At 35.9% G+C, this 16,124-nt stretch overlaps 2 protein-coding genes across 2 annotated transcripts in view; both read left to right on the top strand.

Annotated features, from left to right (window-relative positions):
* The first annotated feature begins 1,369 nt into the window (after positions 1-1,369).
* Positions 1,370-7,099, top strand: LOC136805022 (U6 snRNA-associated Sm-like protein LSm8). Its single transcript, XM_067061554.1, has 4 exons — positions 1,370-1,466; positions 2,080-2,120; positions 4,285-4,412; positions 5,358-7,099. The coding sequence occupies exons 1-4, from the start codon at positions 1,436-1,438 to the stop codon at positions 5,446-5,448; spliced, it is 291 nt and encodes a 96-aa protein (XP_066917655.1). The 5' UTR covers positions 1,370-1,435; the 3' UTR covers positions 5,449-7,099.
* Positions 7,100-13,470: 6,371 nt separating this feature from the next.
* LOC136805008 (cAMP-dependent protein kinase type II regulatory subunit-like) overlaps positions 13,471-16,124 on the top strand; it is a 44,083-nt gene continuing 41,429 nt past the window's right edge. The window contains exon 1 of the mRNA XM_067061538.1: positions 13,471-13,828. Coding sequence (XP_066917639.1) covers positions 13,519-13,828 — 310 coding nt within the window. The 5' untranslated portion in view covers positions 13,471-13,518. The remainder of the gene's footprint in view (positions 13,829-16,124) is intronic.

The following is a 16,124-nucleotide window of genomic DNA, read 5'->3' as shown; positions in this document are numbered from 1 at the left end:
TGTCACAGACCCGGTGGGACTCCACACCCACTGGAAAATTTGACTGAAATTTTGTCCCTGGTGGAAAGAATATCCTACAATTTCAGCCCACTGGAAAATTTACCTTTTTTCATCCCAATCTTAAATTAAAAATGATACTCGTAAACCATCCCAACTGGCTGTTTTTTCTATCCCCATTGGAATTTGATAGAAAATTACATCCCCACTGTGGGAAGAAGTTACACAGGGGCTGTGAGACAGGGGTGTAACCAAGGCTAGCCATGCCACATATAGGCCAGGCTATTTCAGTGAATGATTATATACCAGAATCATGCTAAGGAGATTGTATTTCTGTCTACTACAAGGTGATCCTTAAATGCCTTGAAGACTTAGAGCATTAAATTTGATCCCGGGAGAGTTGAACTCCTCAATATAGGATGTAACATCCTTTTTTTTTGAAATAGTCCACTTCCTGAGCCTTCAGGAGAGTGAGTTTGAAAGTCAAGTTCTTTTAAAGCTGTTATATTAGCATGAGCAAAGGGAAACTCTGACCCAAGTTATTTGAAGATAAATATTTGAAAGATCTATTGGGCTGTTTCATTAAATTTCCATACAGACAGGGGGTTGGACGAACCTTTTCAAGTCAATAAAACAGGATACCCCCTGGAAAATGAAAAAATTTTCGAAAAACCCTTAGAACAATTTCCTTTCGAACTAAAATTTGTCTTTTACTCGCTGGAAATTTTAAAATAATTTTTTACCCACTAGAAAAATGAAAAACCACTCATTTAGACCACCTAGATATTCTACTCGAATTACCCCCTCCCCCAGAACTGTCCGTCCATCCCCCTGTATGGATATAAAGTGGAATGGCCCATTTACACCTGGTTTTACAAGCGCCTTTTGTTTTGTGTAATTTTTCTTTTTTATGGTAGTTCATTTCATCTCATAGGAAATGGGATATCTTATGAAAAGGAAAGGAATCTGACGATAAATTACATTGTAAATACTATGTTTTTTTGTTGAATTTAATTGTAATGTTTTTTTAAGTAGCTCTCTTTTTTAATTTTTTTGGGTGCTGTAGATCGAATTGTTATTTTCCGTTTTGCCTTTTTTCACTTCTACCTTTATAAAAATGTGGACGTGTTTGCCGATTTCTTGGTTTGGTTTTTAAAATTATATTTTGAGAATTGAAATATTAAAAATACTTTGAATTCACTCTTTGAGTACTATGTACCAGAGTGTATCTCACGTTTATCGCTTCGTAGTACACTCTGTGCGCGTTGTCTGTTTGATAAAAAAATTCCCGTACGGAGACCTCTGCGATGATCCCCATCCCCATCCCCATTGCTAACTATTTACATGTACTTTTTAATATTTTTTTAGATAAAAAAAATACTGAGTGATAAATAGATTTAAAAACGAAAAGAAATCATACAAGAATTGAAAAAATAGAATGGCTACTACATTAGAAAGCTACACCGGTCGTAAGTATTACATTTTATATTTAACTGTTGACTATATATCTTTACATCCAACTTGTCATAGTTCGGAAGGGGGTAACTACCCCTCCTTTACCCTAGAGCTACCCCCTACCCTAGGTTCTTCCCCCTTTTAAAATTTCATGCTACCCCCTCAAATTTTAAACTGATAAAACATCCTTAACAATAAAGAAAGAAGACATTGCATTGTAAATCAAAAATCAAACTTCTAATTTGGGAAAGCACGAAAAAACACACCCCCATTTCTGAAAACTTCCCTTTCTACAAAAAGTTCTTTTACCCCCCCCCTCCTATCTGATTTTTTTCTTCATTATCGCTACCACCCTCACCCCCCCCCTAATAAAGAGGGGGGTTGCGAATAATGCTTTCCTGCACACAGAAGTAAATATAAACGGTACGCTCACTATCCTGGTCCGGCTGGAAAATAAGACGTTTAGCTAAATAATGACGGATAAACTTAGTAGGGGGTGGTACACCCAACACTTGCTCAAGCATTTCCCCCAATTTGAATTTTTAAAAAGAGTTTTATGGTTTGCAATGCAGTATTTACTGAACTCTTTTTCCCTGATTTTCTTATCTTTTGTTGTTGTTACCTTAGATACGGTTGCTGTGATAACTCAAGATGGCAGAATGATTGTTGTAAGAGATCCTCAATTTCTTATTCACTTAATCAATTTTCTTGTTTGATACACCTTTTCGACCGTAGTCGCGCGGTCAGGCGCGTGCCACTTTATTATTTAATTTACCACCCTAAACTCGATCCAATCCTTTTTTACACTTTTTATTTCTGTCTTTAGGTGCGAAAAAAAGAGTGGGACGGTTTTAGGGTGGTAAAACGGACACAAAAATGCCCGCGCGGTGATTGGCGGCTACGGTCGAAAAGGTGTATTGCAGTCATCTTTTCATCTTGCCCTGTTCTCTTTACTTCGAGACGGGTGTAAAAACTCATGACAATTGTATTTAAAGCTAGTCTATACGTATATGAAGCTATCATTAAGTGACGATCTTGCAAAAGCAATGTATAAAGTCTTACTTGTTTCATAAAGAAATGCAGGAAATGTACTTTAATGGGGTCAATTTTGGAAGGGATTTTGGAGGGAATTTTCGAGGGAATTAAATTTCGCGGTTGAGCTCATTCGCGAAATTTTAAGATTTCGTGGGGACTTAATTTCGCGGATAGTACTATTGGGTGACAATAATTTTCACGATTTTGTGCCTTTTACTGTCATGTTAGTTGTCGAAAATGATAAGCGCCTCTTTGTTGCCATTGAGAATTCTAAAAGTATTTATTTGACATTTTTTGAGTTTTGCTTAGAAATATTTCGCGGATAAGGCCTTTCCAAATTTCCATTGGGATTTAATTTCGCGGATGACACTCAAATCCGCAAAATCCGCGAAATTAAGCTCTAGTTTAGACGGCCGACTTTCTGCCCTGCCTATTCTAATTATTAGAGTAGGCAGAAAGTAGGCACAAAGTTGGCAGTTAAAATCTTTGCTTGGAAAAGATTGAAAAAAGACATTGCATTGACGTCAAAAGAGGGCAATGCATTGGCTTTAGACAGCCCACTTTATGCCCACTTTAATTCACAATTAGAATAGGCAGGGCGAAAAGTGGGCCGTCTAAACTAGAGCTTAATCACATTAAAATATTTATAAAAAATAATTAAATCTCATCGAACACTTTCAAAATTGTTCTCTGGTTTTTACTTTCAAGACCATCAGAACTAATTCAAAAGCTGTTATAAATTTTTGGTAATTAAGTTCAAAGGGACAAAATGAGGATCACTATTTGGCAAACAAAATTGTTTGTATCAAATTTCAATTCATTAGATCAACTTCCTATGAACCTGGCAGAGTGGTCTATTTTTGCTCATACCAAGAGCTCCGGGATCTAATCCCCATTCTTTTGATGTTCCGTTTACTCCGAAAAAGGTTCTTCCGATTAGAAAACAATCAGATATCCATATGAAAGATAAAGTTGACTGTCTCTAACTCGATCTTCAAAGAACCAAAAATTTTATTCGAATTAGAGAGATTCGAATAATAGAAGTCGAAGTAGAGAGAGCTGGTTGTATATTATTCGACTTACTCATTTTTTAAATTTCATCTCGTTTGTAGCTGTGTATGGCTTTTAAAGGTTTTGTTTTTACCTAAATGTTCCCGTTTCTTATCAGACACATATTTCATATCAGGACAGTGTCTGCCTATTGTTATGTTATGCTGATATAAGCGCAAAAATGTTATTCTTAATCCTTTTTCTGGCCAATCTTGCTCCACATTCGTGTCAATCAGATGTGTAAAAGCTTGTGAATTAAAATTGATGAGTAAGCAAACGATTTCACTCTTAAGGGCTACATACACTACACAATATATTGATGAGCAATTTTTGACAATATGGTTTTCGGACCGTGATGTACGAAGTAAATAGCAGGTATTTTGTTATAAAAAGGAATTTTCTTTCGGTAAACAATCCTCCTATATTGTTGGAAAATTTCAAATCAAGCTGACAATATATTACGGACACCGTTTCAATATATTGTGTAGTGTATGTAGTCCTTTATTTAAAAACAAAACTTCGAGTATCGTCGTCTATACACCAATAACTCTGTCGTGTCGCGAGTGCAGGGTTAGCAGTGTCTGCTAAGCGTGGTAATTTCCCTATCCTAGGGTAGGTATCTATCCAGGGATAGGGCCCAATCCGGATGATTCGGAGGGTTCATTTCTCTTCTTCTTCTCATATAAAATTTCATCTCGTTTGGAGCTGTGGATCGCTTTTAAATATCATATATTTTCTTCCATCCAGGGAACGTTAAAAGGATTCGATCAAGCGGTCAACCTGATATTGGATGAGAGTCATGAGAGAGTTTTTTCACCGGAGAGTGGTGTCCAACAAGTTGTGCTTGGATTATACATTGTGAGAGGAGACAACGTGTAAGTTAAGTTGACGTTCTCAAATTCGACGTTTTACTACCTTATCGGGGAAAAGTTCGTCGGGGAAAATTTTCGTCGGGGAAAAATTCGTCACTTGCTGGTAGTAAACGCATTAAAGCCGGGGGAAATTTTCGTCACTTGTCCAAAATTTCGTCACTTTTCCCCGACGAAGTTTTCCCCGATAAGGTATTCGATACGCTCCCGTGTACATTTAACTTTTTTGGAATAGGAAAGGTTTTACAATGTACAAAGGATACGGTCGTTTTACACAAGATTTCACTTGCTGCACGAAGATTCCACTGCCAATTTTCTAGGGGAAAAGACCAGGGCTCCAGGTCTCCTAATCTTCTAATTTACGTTCCGATTAATACAAAGTTGTGCTTGGATTGTACATCGTGAGATGATGCATTCCCAGCTGGCACACAACATTGTTTCAACGTTTATCTAACGTTCACAACGTCCATTTAACGTTAGATTAACGTTAAAACAACGTTGTGTGCCAACTGCTTTAAAGCCAATCTTCAAGCTCTCATACAATCTTGGACAAATACCGGGTCATACCAAAGATTTCCAAAATGGTACTTGATGCCTCAAGAGACGGATCAATGGTAAATGGAGCAATCCAGGGAGAAAGAGTGGCGCCCTCCCCTACTTTCGGGTAGATAGCTATCGAAAGAGGAGCCTTCAGGTCGCCTCCGACTTCGGTCGCGGACAGACTTACTTGTAAGATCATCAATATAAAGCAAAGGATTCTGGTACAGCCTTTTTCTAGCCGTTCTTCAAGAATCCTGTTTCGTATAGATATAAAATCGAACGCGAAGGAGACAGGATATGGTCTATATCTCACCTCCACGCGATGTCTTTTGACCAATGAAATCGTTAGAATCTTACTGATGCGGGATAAAAGGCATTCTTCAAGCGTTTCTTGTCTTCTTTCTTTTGCAGAGCTGTGATTGGTGAAATTGATGACGAGATTGATTCTGGAATCGAAATGCAGAGTGTCAAAGCTGAACCGTTCAATCCAGTTGTTTATTGAGAAAGATTTATTTATTCATTACATAGCGGTTTTTATGTTTGACCGCGGTCATGCCATCTACATGAATTGGGAAGTGATGCAGCTAATATTTTGTTTTCATTAATGATTAAAAGACCAAGACGTCGTGATCGTAAGGTTTATTTATTAGACTTTTAATGGCTGGCAAAAGAGAGGTAAACATTCTGCCGGCATTTTAATAACTTAAAAATATGAAAATGTGACGTTGGAGCTATTTGTATATATTGTTATGGCGGTTAAATGGATGCTGAAGAGACCTTTGCAATGTAGCATTGGAATTTTTTGGTGGATATTGCTTTACAGGTCTGAATCGAGAGAATGTAGCATTAAAGGCTCTGATGATTACTCTTAACTGATTGAATGAAACTTTGAAAATGAAAGAGAAAAACTTATTGATCGCTGGTGTCGACTTTCATTGCAAAAACAATGAGCAAACAAATTACAAGCTTGGAAATATAGTACACTATTTTAGGAGACTGCTCATCTAACGTTTCCAAACCATCTAAAAAGAACGACAAACCCTAACCCTAACTCTAACTATCAAACAACGACATATTTCACCGCCCACAACCCCCCGACCGAAAGTGACTGTACCACCCATACGGATTCATTCCTCTTTATTTGTCACAGGAATTAACTACATGTGGTTTAAAAGAACGCAAAATTACGGAACTAGCTGGAGTTTTTACAAGTTCTTTCTTGATTTGGTTGGTCGTTAACCAGTAATACAACAATTTTGTTACTTTTTCTAAAGAATGCGTCATCTCTATCACTTCAAATGACCAATTACTGAAGTATCTTATAAAAACTCCAGAACATCCCAAAATTACGCATGCGTATAAGTCTCTATTTGGATGAGCTGGAAACATTAGATGAACTAACTCCTATAGAGGTGTTTGTTGTTTTGATGTCCTTTCTTAATCCAGGATTGACCCTTTGAGAGTTATTAGAGCTCTTGTGTCAAGCTAGTATCATTAAGACCGTAGACGGAAATCCGCCAAGTTAAGATTTTTCATTTGCTATTCCAATAGACCTTATCAGAGTTTTTGATTTTTCTAAAAAAGCAATGTATTGTGGGATTGTTTCGGGAGTATTACAATAGAAATCTCTTAGGAATTCCTCGAGGGAATTCTATTGTAATACTCCCGAAACAATCCCACATATGCTTCGCTGTTTTAGAAAAATCAAAAACTTCGATAAGATCTATTGTAAGACTTGGAAGAACGAAATATCTTGGAATTTTTTCTAGAATTTTGAACTTCCCTTCCAGACTTCTCTCTCCTTAGATAGGTCTCCTTGAAAAGTGACGAAACATAAAAAAGGAAAATCCGAGAGAAATGACAATAGACAAATCTCAATCCCTTCATTAGCTTAACCTATAATTCTATGACGATTATCTGTCTTAGGGTAAGAATTGAATTGAATCTTTCAAGAGTTTTTAGATTCAAATAAAATTCAAATCACCGAAACTCTGATATAAAAAGTCCTTTTCAGACAGGCATATAGTCTTTACATGTTTGATATATCATGATTATTTTAACAGATTAGTAGTAGACATGTGTTTTTATAAATTTTTAAAGTTAACAAAAAGTTCTATTAAAAAAAAAGAATTTCGAAGAGTTCCAGACTGAAATATTTTCTATACATTGTTATTATATTCTCTGAAGTGGAAAGCAGACTTGGAATAAAGTTTGAAATTGCCTGTTTGAATAATTTTAAAGTGCATTTTTGTTGTGGTTTAGCTTTGGATGACTTTTTCAAAATTCTATTCAGTGCTGTATGGTCTGATGGCTATATCCACCATCTTTGATTGGAGTTTTTTTCAGTGGTTCCTGCGGAGAAGCCATTGTAGTGTTAAAAACTAACGTCAAGCGTCAGAATTATTCGAGGAAAAGTTAGATCTAGCACTCTCAATGAATTACATCGCTATCGAGTAGTTCTATCATGAGGATAATACTTTCAAGAAACTCCGATCAAAGATGTTGGTTGACCGGGATTGAGGAACTTCCTCCAGGGTATATAGAGCTCGGTGAATATATCCCTGACCTTTAGGGGATGACTTCTTTAAAGGAGACAAGTTTTTTCTTCATTTTTACTTAGCATAGGGTTTATATAACAGTGCCGTAGCAACTGGGGGGGCAAGGGTGGGGGGCTATGCCCCTCCAATAATTTTTTCAAAAATGGTTAGTTTGCAAAATACAAAGTTTTTCTTGTTTTTTCTTGAAAGCATTTTGTTTTGAGTGCATTTTCAAGCAATCTAGAGCTTGTGTGCCAGCTGGATTAAATGAAATCAAAATTTTATTGTAAATATTAGTTATTAAACGATTGACAAAATGATTTTTTGCGATGACCTTCTTGACTTTTCTATCCATAGAGGTTTATTCAACAAATGTCTTTTCAAAAGATGTGATTTTCTTAAACCCTTATTACATATTTGTTATAAGAACACAGTGCTTAGTTTTGATTAAAATTTATGAACAATTTTTTTTACAATTTTATTAAATACACCTCACTTAGACCCCTTCCCACTGGAAGAATTGGCATATTTTGAAGAGAGAATCCTCACTGCAAAATAATATGCAATTATTCCATCCCAACTGAATTTTCTGGCTAGAAGGTAATGGAATTCAAATCCTGAGACATAAGAAAACAAGGGAGTTCTGATCCGCTTTTTTTACCCCTACTGGCTGAAAAAATCTCACCGGATCCCAGATGAGATGGAGTTGTTCTGGTTCTTTAGAAAAAGTAACAAAATTGTTTTATTATTAGCTAACGACCAACCAAATCAAATAAGAGCTTGTAAAAACTCCAACTCGTCCCTTTTGGACAATAAGATACTAATTTTGAGCTGGTAATTTCATAGAACATCCTAAGAACAACTGAAATCGAACCAAAATTAATCGATTCTTATAGAGAAAAAAAAAGTGATAAGCTTTGAAGTATTCTTATATTTTTATGACCCCTATTAATCAGTTCATTGACAAGCTTAACTTTTGAAAGAATTTTGACATTATGAAACATCCGTGGAGAAGATCAATCTACTATGTTAGATTCTCCAAAAAAAGAAACATAACACTCCTCCACAGTTGGCTTTTCCAATTAATTTAACAATAATTTGGGATAAACAAATATTTGTTTCCTTTAAAAAAATGTTTTTTGAATTTCTTTTGAATACTTTATTTTTTCATCTATACCCTCAAAACCATTTTAAAGAATTATCGTTTAATAATCTCTTTTTTTTGGTAGGCAGGTATGTTCAAAGTCTACCATGTTTTAGTTGAAGCATTTTTATTGTAAGTTTGAGAGTTTTTTCTTAGATTTCTTGATGTGTGATTATCACGTTAAATGGAATGCAGTGAGGATTGGTTTACACACTTTTTTTTATAAGAATGGTGTAAATCCATTTCATCATGGATATTCTTAACTTTTTTAGGGAAAATCATCCTAAAATATTCTTACAGCTTCTTAGGGGGGGGGGGGGGGGTTTCAGGGGTACCCACTCCGCAATTCCTCAATTTTTTCTCCAATTTCCGCAAACCGTCTAATTGAACCAAATTCGTCACCGAAATTCCTTTGAAATTAATTTTTTGTCGAAAAATTCCGCAAATTTGGAATATCTTTTACCAATTCCGAATCAGCACTAAAATTGTCTAATTTTCCATCTCCGTCAGAGAACCCAATTTCCGTAATTTGTCTAAATTTTCGCCAAATTCCGCCACTCCGTCCGAAAAAAGGGCCGATTCCGCTCCTCCGCCAAACGTGAAACCCCCTTCTTAGGTAGGTCAACCATTTAACATCCGGGCATTTAGTATACACGTCTCCGCTTAATGGATTTTGTAAGGAGTGTCCTACTTGGGCGTAATTGGCAATTTATAGTTGAAAATACTCTAAAATGGCATTCTTAGCTTGAGTAGCCAAATTCCATGATGGTGATATTCTTAGCATTATTCTTAATTTATGTTCAGAGTGTACCATGTTTTAGTTGAAGCATTTTTATCGTAAGTTTGGGAATTTTTCGTAGATTTTTTGATGTTTGATTATCAAGTTAAACGGAATGCTGTGAGGATTAGTTTATTTGATTATTTTCAAAGGGGACAAAAAATGGAGGTTTTCCACCGGGGACGATGTTTTGGACAATTTTTCCAGTGGGAAGGGGTCCCAGTGGGTCTGTGAGAAGAGGGTGTTTACAGTGTATTCAGCTAAAAGAAGACCCTTGTAGTGCACTCATTCATTTGTACAACCTTACAGTGCATTTCGGGACGTGGGTCAGACCAAATGAGTGCCCCCCCCCCTGGGCTGAGACTTAGCTAATCGCCGTTTTATCATTAACATGTTAAACGTTAACACATCATGGAAAAGCCTCTAAAACTAAAGAATTTTTTGTGAATTTTTTCATTCGTGTCTCAGTATGGCTCTGTAAAATAAGAGAGTCGAATTTTGAAGGGAACCTTGTTTTAAAACCAGTCATCTAAGGTAAACAGGTTTACTGTTTACAAACAATGCGTACAATGAGCCAGTTTTCGTATAATTTGGCGGATTATACTTTAGGGAAATCACGAAAATTTTCAAACTTGACGTTTACAAGAATTAATTTGAATTAGTTGTTATATTTTCGCTGAAGAAAAGGGATGAAGAATGTTGTTTTATGAAAAATCTGGCAAAATTTGAAAGATGATTTAATTTGGTGGGAAGAAAATTTGGCGAATTTTTAAGGCACTCGCCGATTTTTTCCCTTGAGCTAGCACGCCAGTGTAATAATAGATTTCTGATAACATAATAAGGGAAATGTAACTGAAGTGGAAAGTCTGTTTAAAAACCATATGACGAGCGATATTTATAAAAGTCTGTTTACAATACAATCGTGAAAATTGTAAACCTCGAACGCCTAAAGGCCTACTTAGACTACACAATATATTGACGAGCAATATTCGACAATATATTTTGCGGACCATAATGTACGAAGCGAATAGCAGGTGTTTTATTCTAAAAAGGGATTTTCTTTCGGTAAACAGTCCCCCTATATTGTTCGAATATTGTAAACGAAGCTGACAATATATTGCGTACTCCTTTTCAATATATTGTAGGTACTCAGCAATGTTTCGGCAATATAGTGCCTGACAATATTGTGTATAGTGTATGTAGCCCTTAAGATGTTCAAAGATCTGATAGTTCTTAACAAGGACTAGACATTTACATTTTCTGAGTTTTATGAAAGACAAGTCAATTTTATTCCAAAGTTTTTCCTAATGAAGCCTTTTTGTGAAGAAAAAACTTTGAAAAATTGTTTTTTTTATAAAAGAAGGTTCAGAAACCACAGAGTCAATTTTGAATGAATGGAGGAAATTTTTTAGATCCCTTTTATAAGAATTTTTTGAAAAATATTATTTGATCGACTACACACAATTTAAAACACCCCTGTCACACAGCCCCGATGGAACTTTTTTCCTCAGTGGGGATAAAATTTCCTATTGAAATCCAAATGGGGATAGGAATTCTATTATTCTAAGGTTTAAAAGTCCAGTGGGATGGTTTTTAAACATTTAATTTCGAGTGGGGATGAAATATAAGTCAATTTCCCAGCGGGGCTAAAATTCCGGGGTATTTTCCTACCGGGGACGAAATTTTGCCGGATTTTCCATTGGGGCTAGGGTCTGTGACACAGGGGTGTTTTAAACCTGACTTTGATGAACGAGAGTTAATATTGGCTTTTTGAAAATTTAAGGAAATATTATTTTGCCTTGTTTTGCCTAATTTTTAACCTTCACAAAATTTTAACCCCCAAAAACAATCCGTTATTTTTCGCATTTACATTTCAAATTCTTGCGGCAGATGTTACTTCCAATCCAGCATTTTGTATGGAAACCGCGCGGGCCGCGTAATTATTATGCAGAGGAAATATATGTGGTTTCAAATCCAACAAAGAAGATTCGACTCTTGTCTAGGCTGTACCTTTTAACTTATAGAATTATATTTCTAACATCTAAGATGGAGTTCAAAATATATAGTTTAACTTCTCCCCAATTAAAAAAAAATAGATATTACTTGTTTTTCATTTTCAACTTTTTCTTCGAACATATTAAACAGACTTAAACAAAATTTTTTACATTCAAAAAAAAAATCTTCTTTCTTCCTTTTTTTTTCTTCACACCTTTCTCTAGTTTCTCATTGCTAATAAAAACATTTGTAGACTGCTCTTTTTTGAAAACTCTGTTTTTTGAAATTTTCTGAATTTTCTTTCTCGACTTATTACGACAAACTAAACTATTTTTTACAACAAAATTGTTAAAATTTATCTTGAAATAAATTTAAGTATTTTTTGAAAATATACTTTGATCATTTGTTAATATTTTGGGTGAAGAAGGGAGTAAGAGAAAGGGTTGTAACTACCAAGTTTAATTCCATCTATTTATCTTGAGTCTTTGATTTTCAAGTTTAGAGATGGAACTGCGGAATTGAAATTTCTGAGAATATATCTTCAAAGTTGGAACTTTAAGTTTTTTAGTTGATACATAACTACTGCATTTTTGTGCAAGAATTGAGTTTGCTACGATGGTAATATTCTTACAATATTCCTAATTTTTTGACCAATTTCATCATGAATATTCTTATAGAGTACATTCTTATTAAAAAAGTGTGTATACCATTCTAAGCTTGGATTTATAAAAAAAATTGAAACCTGTTGTTTATTCCACCCAAAATCTTGTTTGATAATCTCAAACTCAGCATGTGTGTCATTTGTATCACATATATGATATAAACTGTTTTAAACTTTCTCTGTTTTCAACCAGACTAATTTGACGGCGAAGGAAAAAACGAGATATCCACTTGGTGCAATTCTCAAAGAATAATTTTTAAGATTAGATCTACTTTGACTGGAGTCGTTTATAATGCGTGTAATACAGTAGTATAGGCGTTATATGATAATACGATTATTTTTACGGGATATTTAGTTTGTACTAATAAAATTGTTCCCTCCATTACTTTCTGCTTCATTTCTACCATGTCTGAATTAGTCGTCTAGCTTGTTAGACTAGATTTACTTTGAATCAAGTCTAGAAGTATAAAACAGGCGCATTTGGCAATCTTAAAAAAGCAAATTGAGGGACTAAGAACGAATTTGGGTACACGTTTCTTTTTTATAAGAACATCCAAAATTTTTGAAGCCTTCGGATGTTCTTAACTTTTTGAGTTTCAAGCCTAGAAATGTTCTTAAAATTTTCTTATTTTCCCCATTTTTTATGTATTTTTGTCCATTTTCCTAAGAAATTGGGTGTTTTTGAGTTCGTGAAGCCTTGAAATATTCTTAACTTGTTCTTGACATTTTTGCCATCGAAGCCTTATGTTGGGGCCTGTCCAGATGAAAATCTTTTTTTGTTGTGCTAATAGGGAACACTATAGTGGGAATGAAGAGTTTAGCGCAGTTTTCTAGTCTTTGGTGTTTTTATCCATTGTGTCTGTCTGAGGGAATCTGTGCCACCAACTATTCCAATGGGTACGGTATCCAATTTAGTAGCGAGTTTATGTATAGATGTATGTTATGTTTTTCTGCGACGGAGACGGTTAGCCTCTAATCCCTGAACAATCATTCTCGATTTTGCGGGTCAAAACTTGTCCCAAATCGCTGCAGTGACTCCACCATCTTCAAAAGTGCATATACGTAAATTCGTTAGTGAAGGACGACGTTAGCGATCGTAGTGCTGTGCAGTCGTAGAGCATCCGGCTACAGTTCCCAAGGTTGTTGGTTCAACCCCCAGCCGGGTCATACCAAAGATTCCCATAATGGTACTTGATGTCTCTCAGCTCAGTGCTCAGCAATTAAGAGAAGGGTCAAGGGTAAGTGGAGCAATCCAGGAGAAAAAGAGTGGCGCCCTCTGCCTCTCCTACCTTTGGGTAGATAGCTATCGAAAGAGGAGCCTTCGGGTCGCCTCTGACTGCGGTCGCAGACTTACTTACTAGTGAACGAGACAGGGGTGTTACAGTATTTGCTTATTTTTTTGTTATGAGGAAGATATTACAACAAATACAAAGTATATCACATCAATCCCGCACACCATGCCACGCGGCATCACCATAAGAGTTCAAGACAGCTCGAGGAAAAGTCAGCCAATCCGAGGGTCCACCACATGGAAAGGCGTACCGCCATCAAACGCCACGGGTGGTAAATTATTCAACGGGCGTTCATCAGATGTCTTGACAAAGAAACCAGCAGAAAAAGTAGTACAAATAGAGAATCCTTCAATTGAAATTCCAGAAATATGTCTTCCACCCGACGACGCCCCTGCGCCCTTGATCGTGATCAAAGAACCACCCACTACCGCCCATCAAGAGAGCGAAAGTGAAAGTGACGATGATGAAGGGCTTGGTAAGTTAGCTTTGATTATTCTTGTTTATATTTTTGTCTGTTGTGTTTCTCCATTACATATAACTTGTTAACCCTTTAAGTGCCACGGTCATTTTTTTCTAAGCTTCTTTAAAAGAAAATCGCTAGTTCAAACTTTAATGGCTTATATCTCCGTGGACCTGCCTGAATGATAGAAAGGAGCCCAATAGTAAAACCTCAAATTAATTCGCTAGAGGACAGAATCAAGTAAAGTAGGGCCAAATTTGGAGGTTCTTGGATCACTCGTTGGCCAAAAATGGTAAAAAAAACGGTCAAACTCAAAATCTTAAAAAAATAGATTTTTGTCAAATTTTTGTTCAATAATCTCTGGCTTTGACCATAGTCAGAAAATTTGCTAAGGGATCTGAATATGAAACTTTTGTTTTGGCTTCCTTGACATCTTTAACATAAAACCGCCTTTACAAGCCCTTAAGTATTTCAATTTCTTGAGACGAATTAACTCGAATCTTTATAACTCGAATGTCACTTTAACTCAAACAAGTTTGACCCATAAACCATACTCATATTGACTCGAAATTTTCATAACTGTCATCACTCAAACAAATCTGTGGCCTCTACTATGATACCAGATATAATCTTTCGTGAGCGCTCTATCAGAATCATAAAAAGAAATATGCGTCTGCTCATCCTTTAGCGAAAAGAGTTTCTTATAGAAGTATATCTATAGAGGTATGCGATTCAGACTACAAAAAACTAAGGGTCTATCTTCAAGTGTGATCTTAATTATATAAATTTTACTCCATTTGTAGACTGGCACGCCAGTCGAGCTGGAACGGTATCACGCGGGAGTTAGGTAAGCGTAGGAAGAAATTCTGTCGGCGCCAAGGGCTGAAAGCAGCCTTTCGCCAACTTTTTCTCGCTCTTTTACGCAGCTCCTATTCTAGCGAACGCCCGCCACCTTTACGATCCGCCCTCTGACATGATTAATTAACAGACTAGTTTGCCAGTCTACAGCATTTGTAATTTCACTCACGCTTAATTACGTTCGGTTTTTGATTCACCAGAATTTTTATCGCTATCAGGAGATGTTAAACGTCCCCTTGTGACACCACGTTTTTCCACAGTCTGCGTCGAAATATATTGAGGAAATTTGGTTATTTCCTCGTTTTTTGAAATTTGAAATTCGGGCGAGAATTGAGTCGCTGCTTTTCGTCTATCTGTTCAATGTAGTTGAATATTCCAATCTGGGAGATTTTTATCGACTTCCATGCTCTATTCCGAACCTTATTGGACTATTCTTAAACTTTTGGATCATCAGATCTAGTTTTAAGTTTAGCGTTGAAACTCTACTCTTCCAACCTAAGTTAGAGCGCTTCTAAATCGTTTATAGCTATAAGATTTCGTTGGAATTTCCCTTTTTTCACAAATATTTTGACCCTGTTACTATCTAGCTATTGTGACGCAAGAGATAAAGAATTGAGATTTTTTTGTATAGATATCCATTAACATCCGTCATTCTTCGGATATGATAGATGTTTGTGACACCAAAATATGTATTTTGATTTGCTCCATTTTTATGTTTAATTTTTCATTTAAACCATTTTTGAGAGAGCTCTTCTACGATCCTTCTCACGGACCCGGTAGGATTTTTTCAGTTAATGGGGGTAGAAATAACAGACATATGATAGACGATGATATTCCGATATTTTTTATGACCGGGAATTTCAATTCCATTGTTTTCAAAATTAAGTGGGGATGGGAAAAATAGTAATTATTTTGCAGTGAAGATTGGTTTATTCGATCATTATCAGTGGGGACAAAAATTGGAAGATAATTTTCCACCGGGGACGATATTTTTTGGCAGAATTTTTCAAGTGGGAAGGGGTCTCAATGGGTCTTTGAGAAGGTGGTGTTCTTCTGCTCGGGTTCTAGATTGTAGGAGTCAAAAAGGTCACTCCAAATCATTTAAACTTTATGGGGGACTTGTGGTGGTTTGTACTGTTTATCTCAGAGAAAATGGGAGCCTGGTAGGGTTGTTGATATATTTAGTTCAATGACCAAGGGAATTGAGTTAAATATTCAACATTGGACACTCTGACACCCTATCAAAGAGTGTCTCTACCCTGAGAACTTTCGAATGTGCGCATAAAAAATTAGGGTCTCAAATTAGACCTTACAGAATGCCAATAAAGGTTAGCAAAAATTTTAATTGAAAAAACAAACCTGGTTTTCAAAATTAATTTACACTCAAAAAGCCTCGTTTTCTCATATTTTACAAGGTCCCTTTTCGTATGGTCCTCTGGAAGTTTTTTTTCAA

Source organism: Clytia hemisphaerica, unplaced genomic scaffold (assembly GCF_902728285.1).
Source record: "Clytia hemisphaerica strain Z4C2 unplaced genomic scaffold, Clytia hemisphaerica genome assembly, whole genome shotgun sequence".
NCBI classification, from domain to species: domain Eukaryota; kingdom Metazoa; phylum Cnidaria; class Hydrozoa; order Leptothecata; family Clytiidae; genus Clytia; species Clytia hemisphaerica.
Note: the sequence above shows the minus strand (reverse complement) of the source record. Positions and strands in the feature narration are given on the sequence as shown.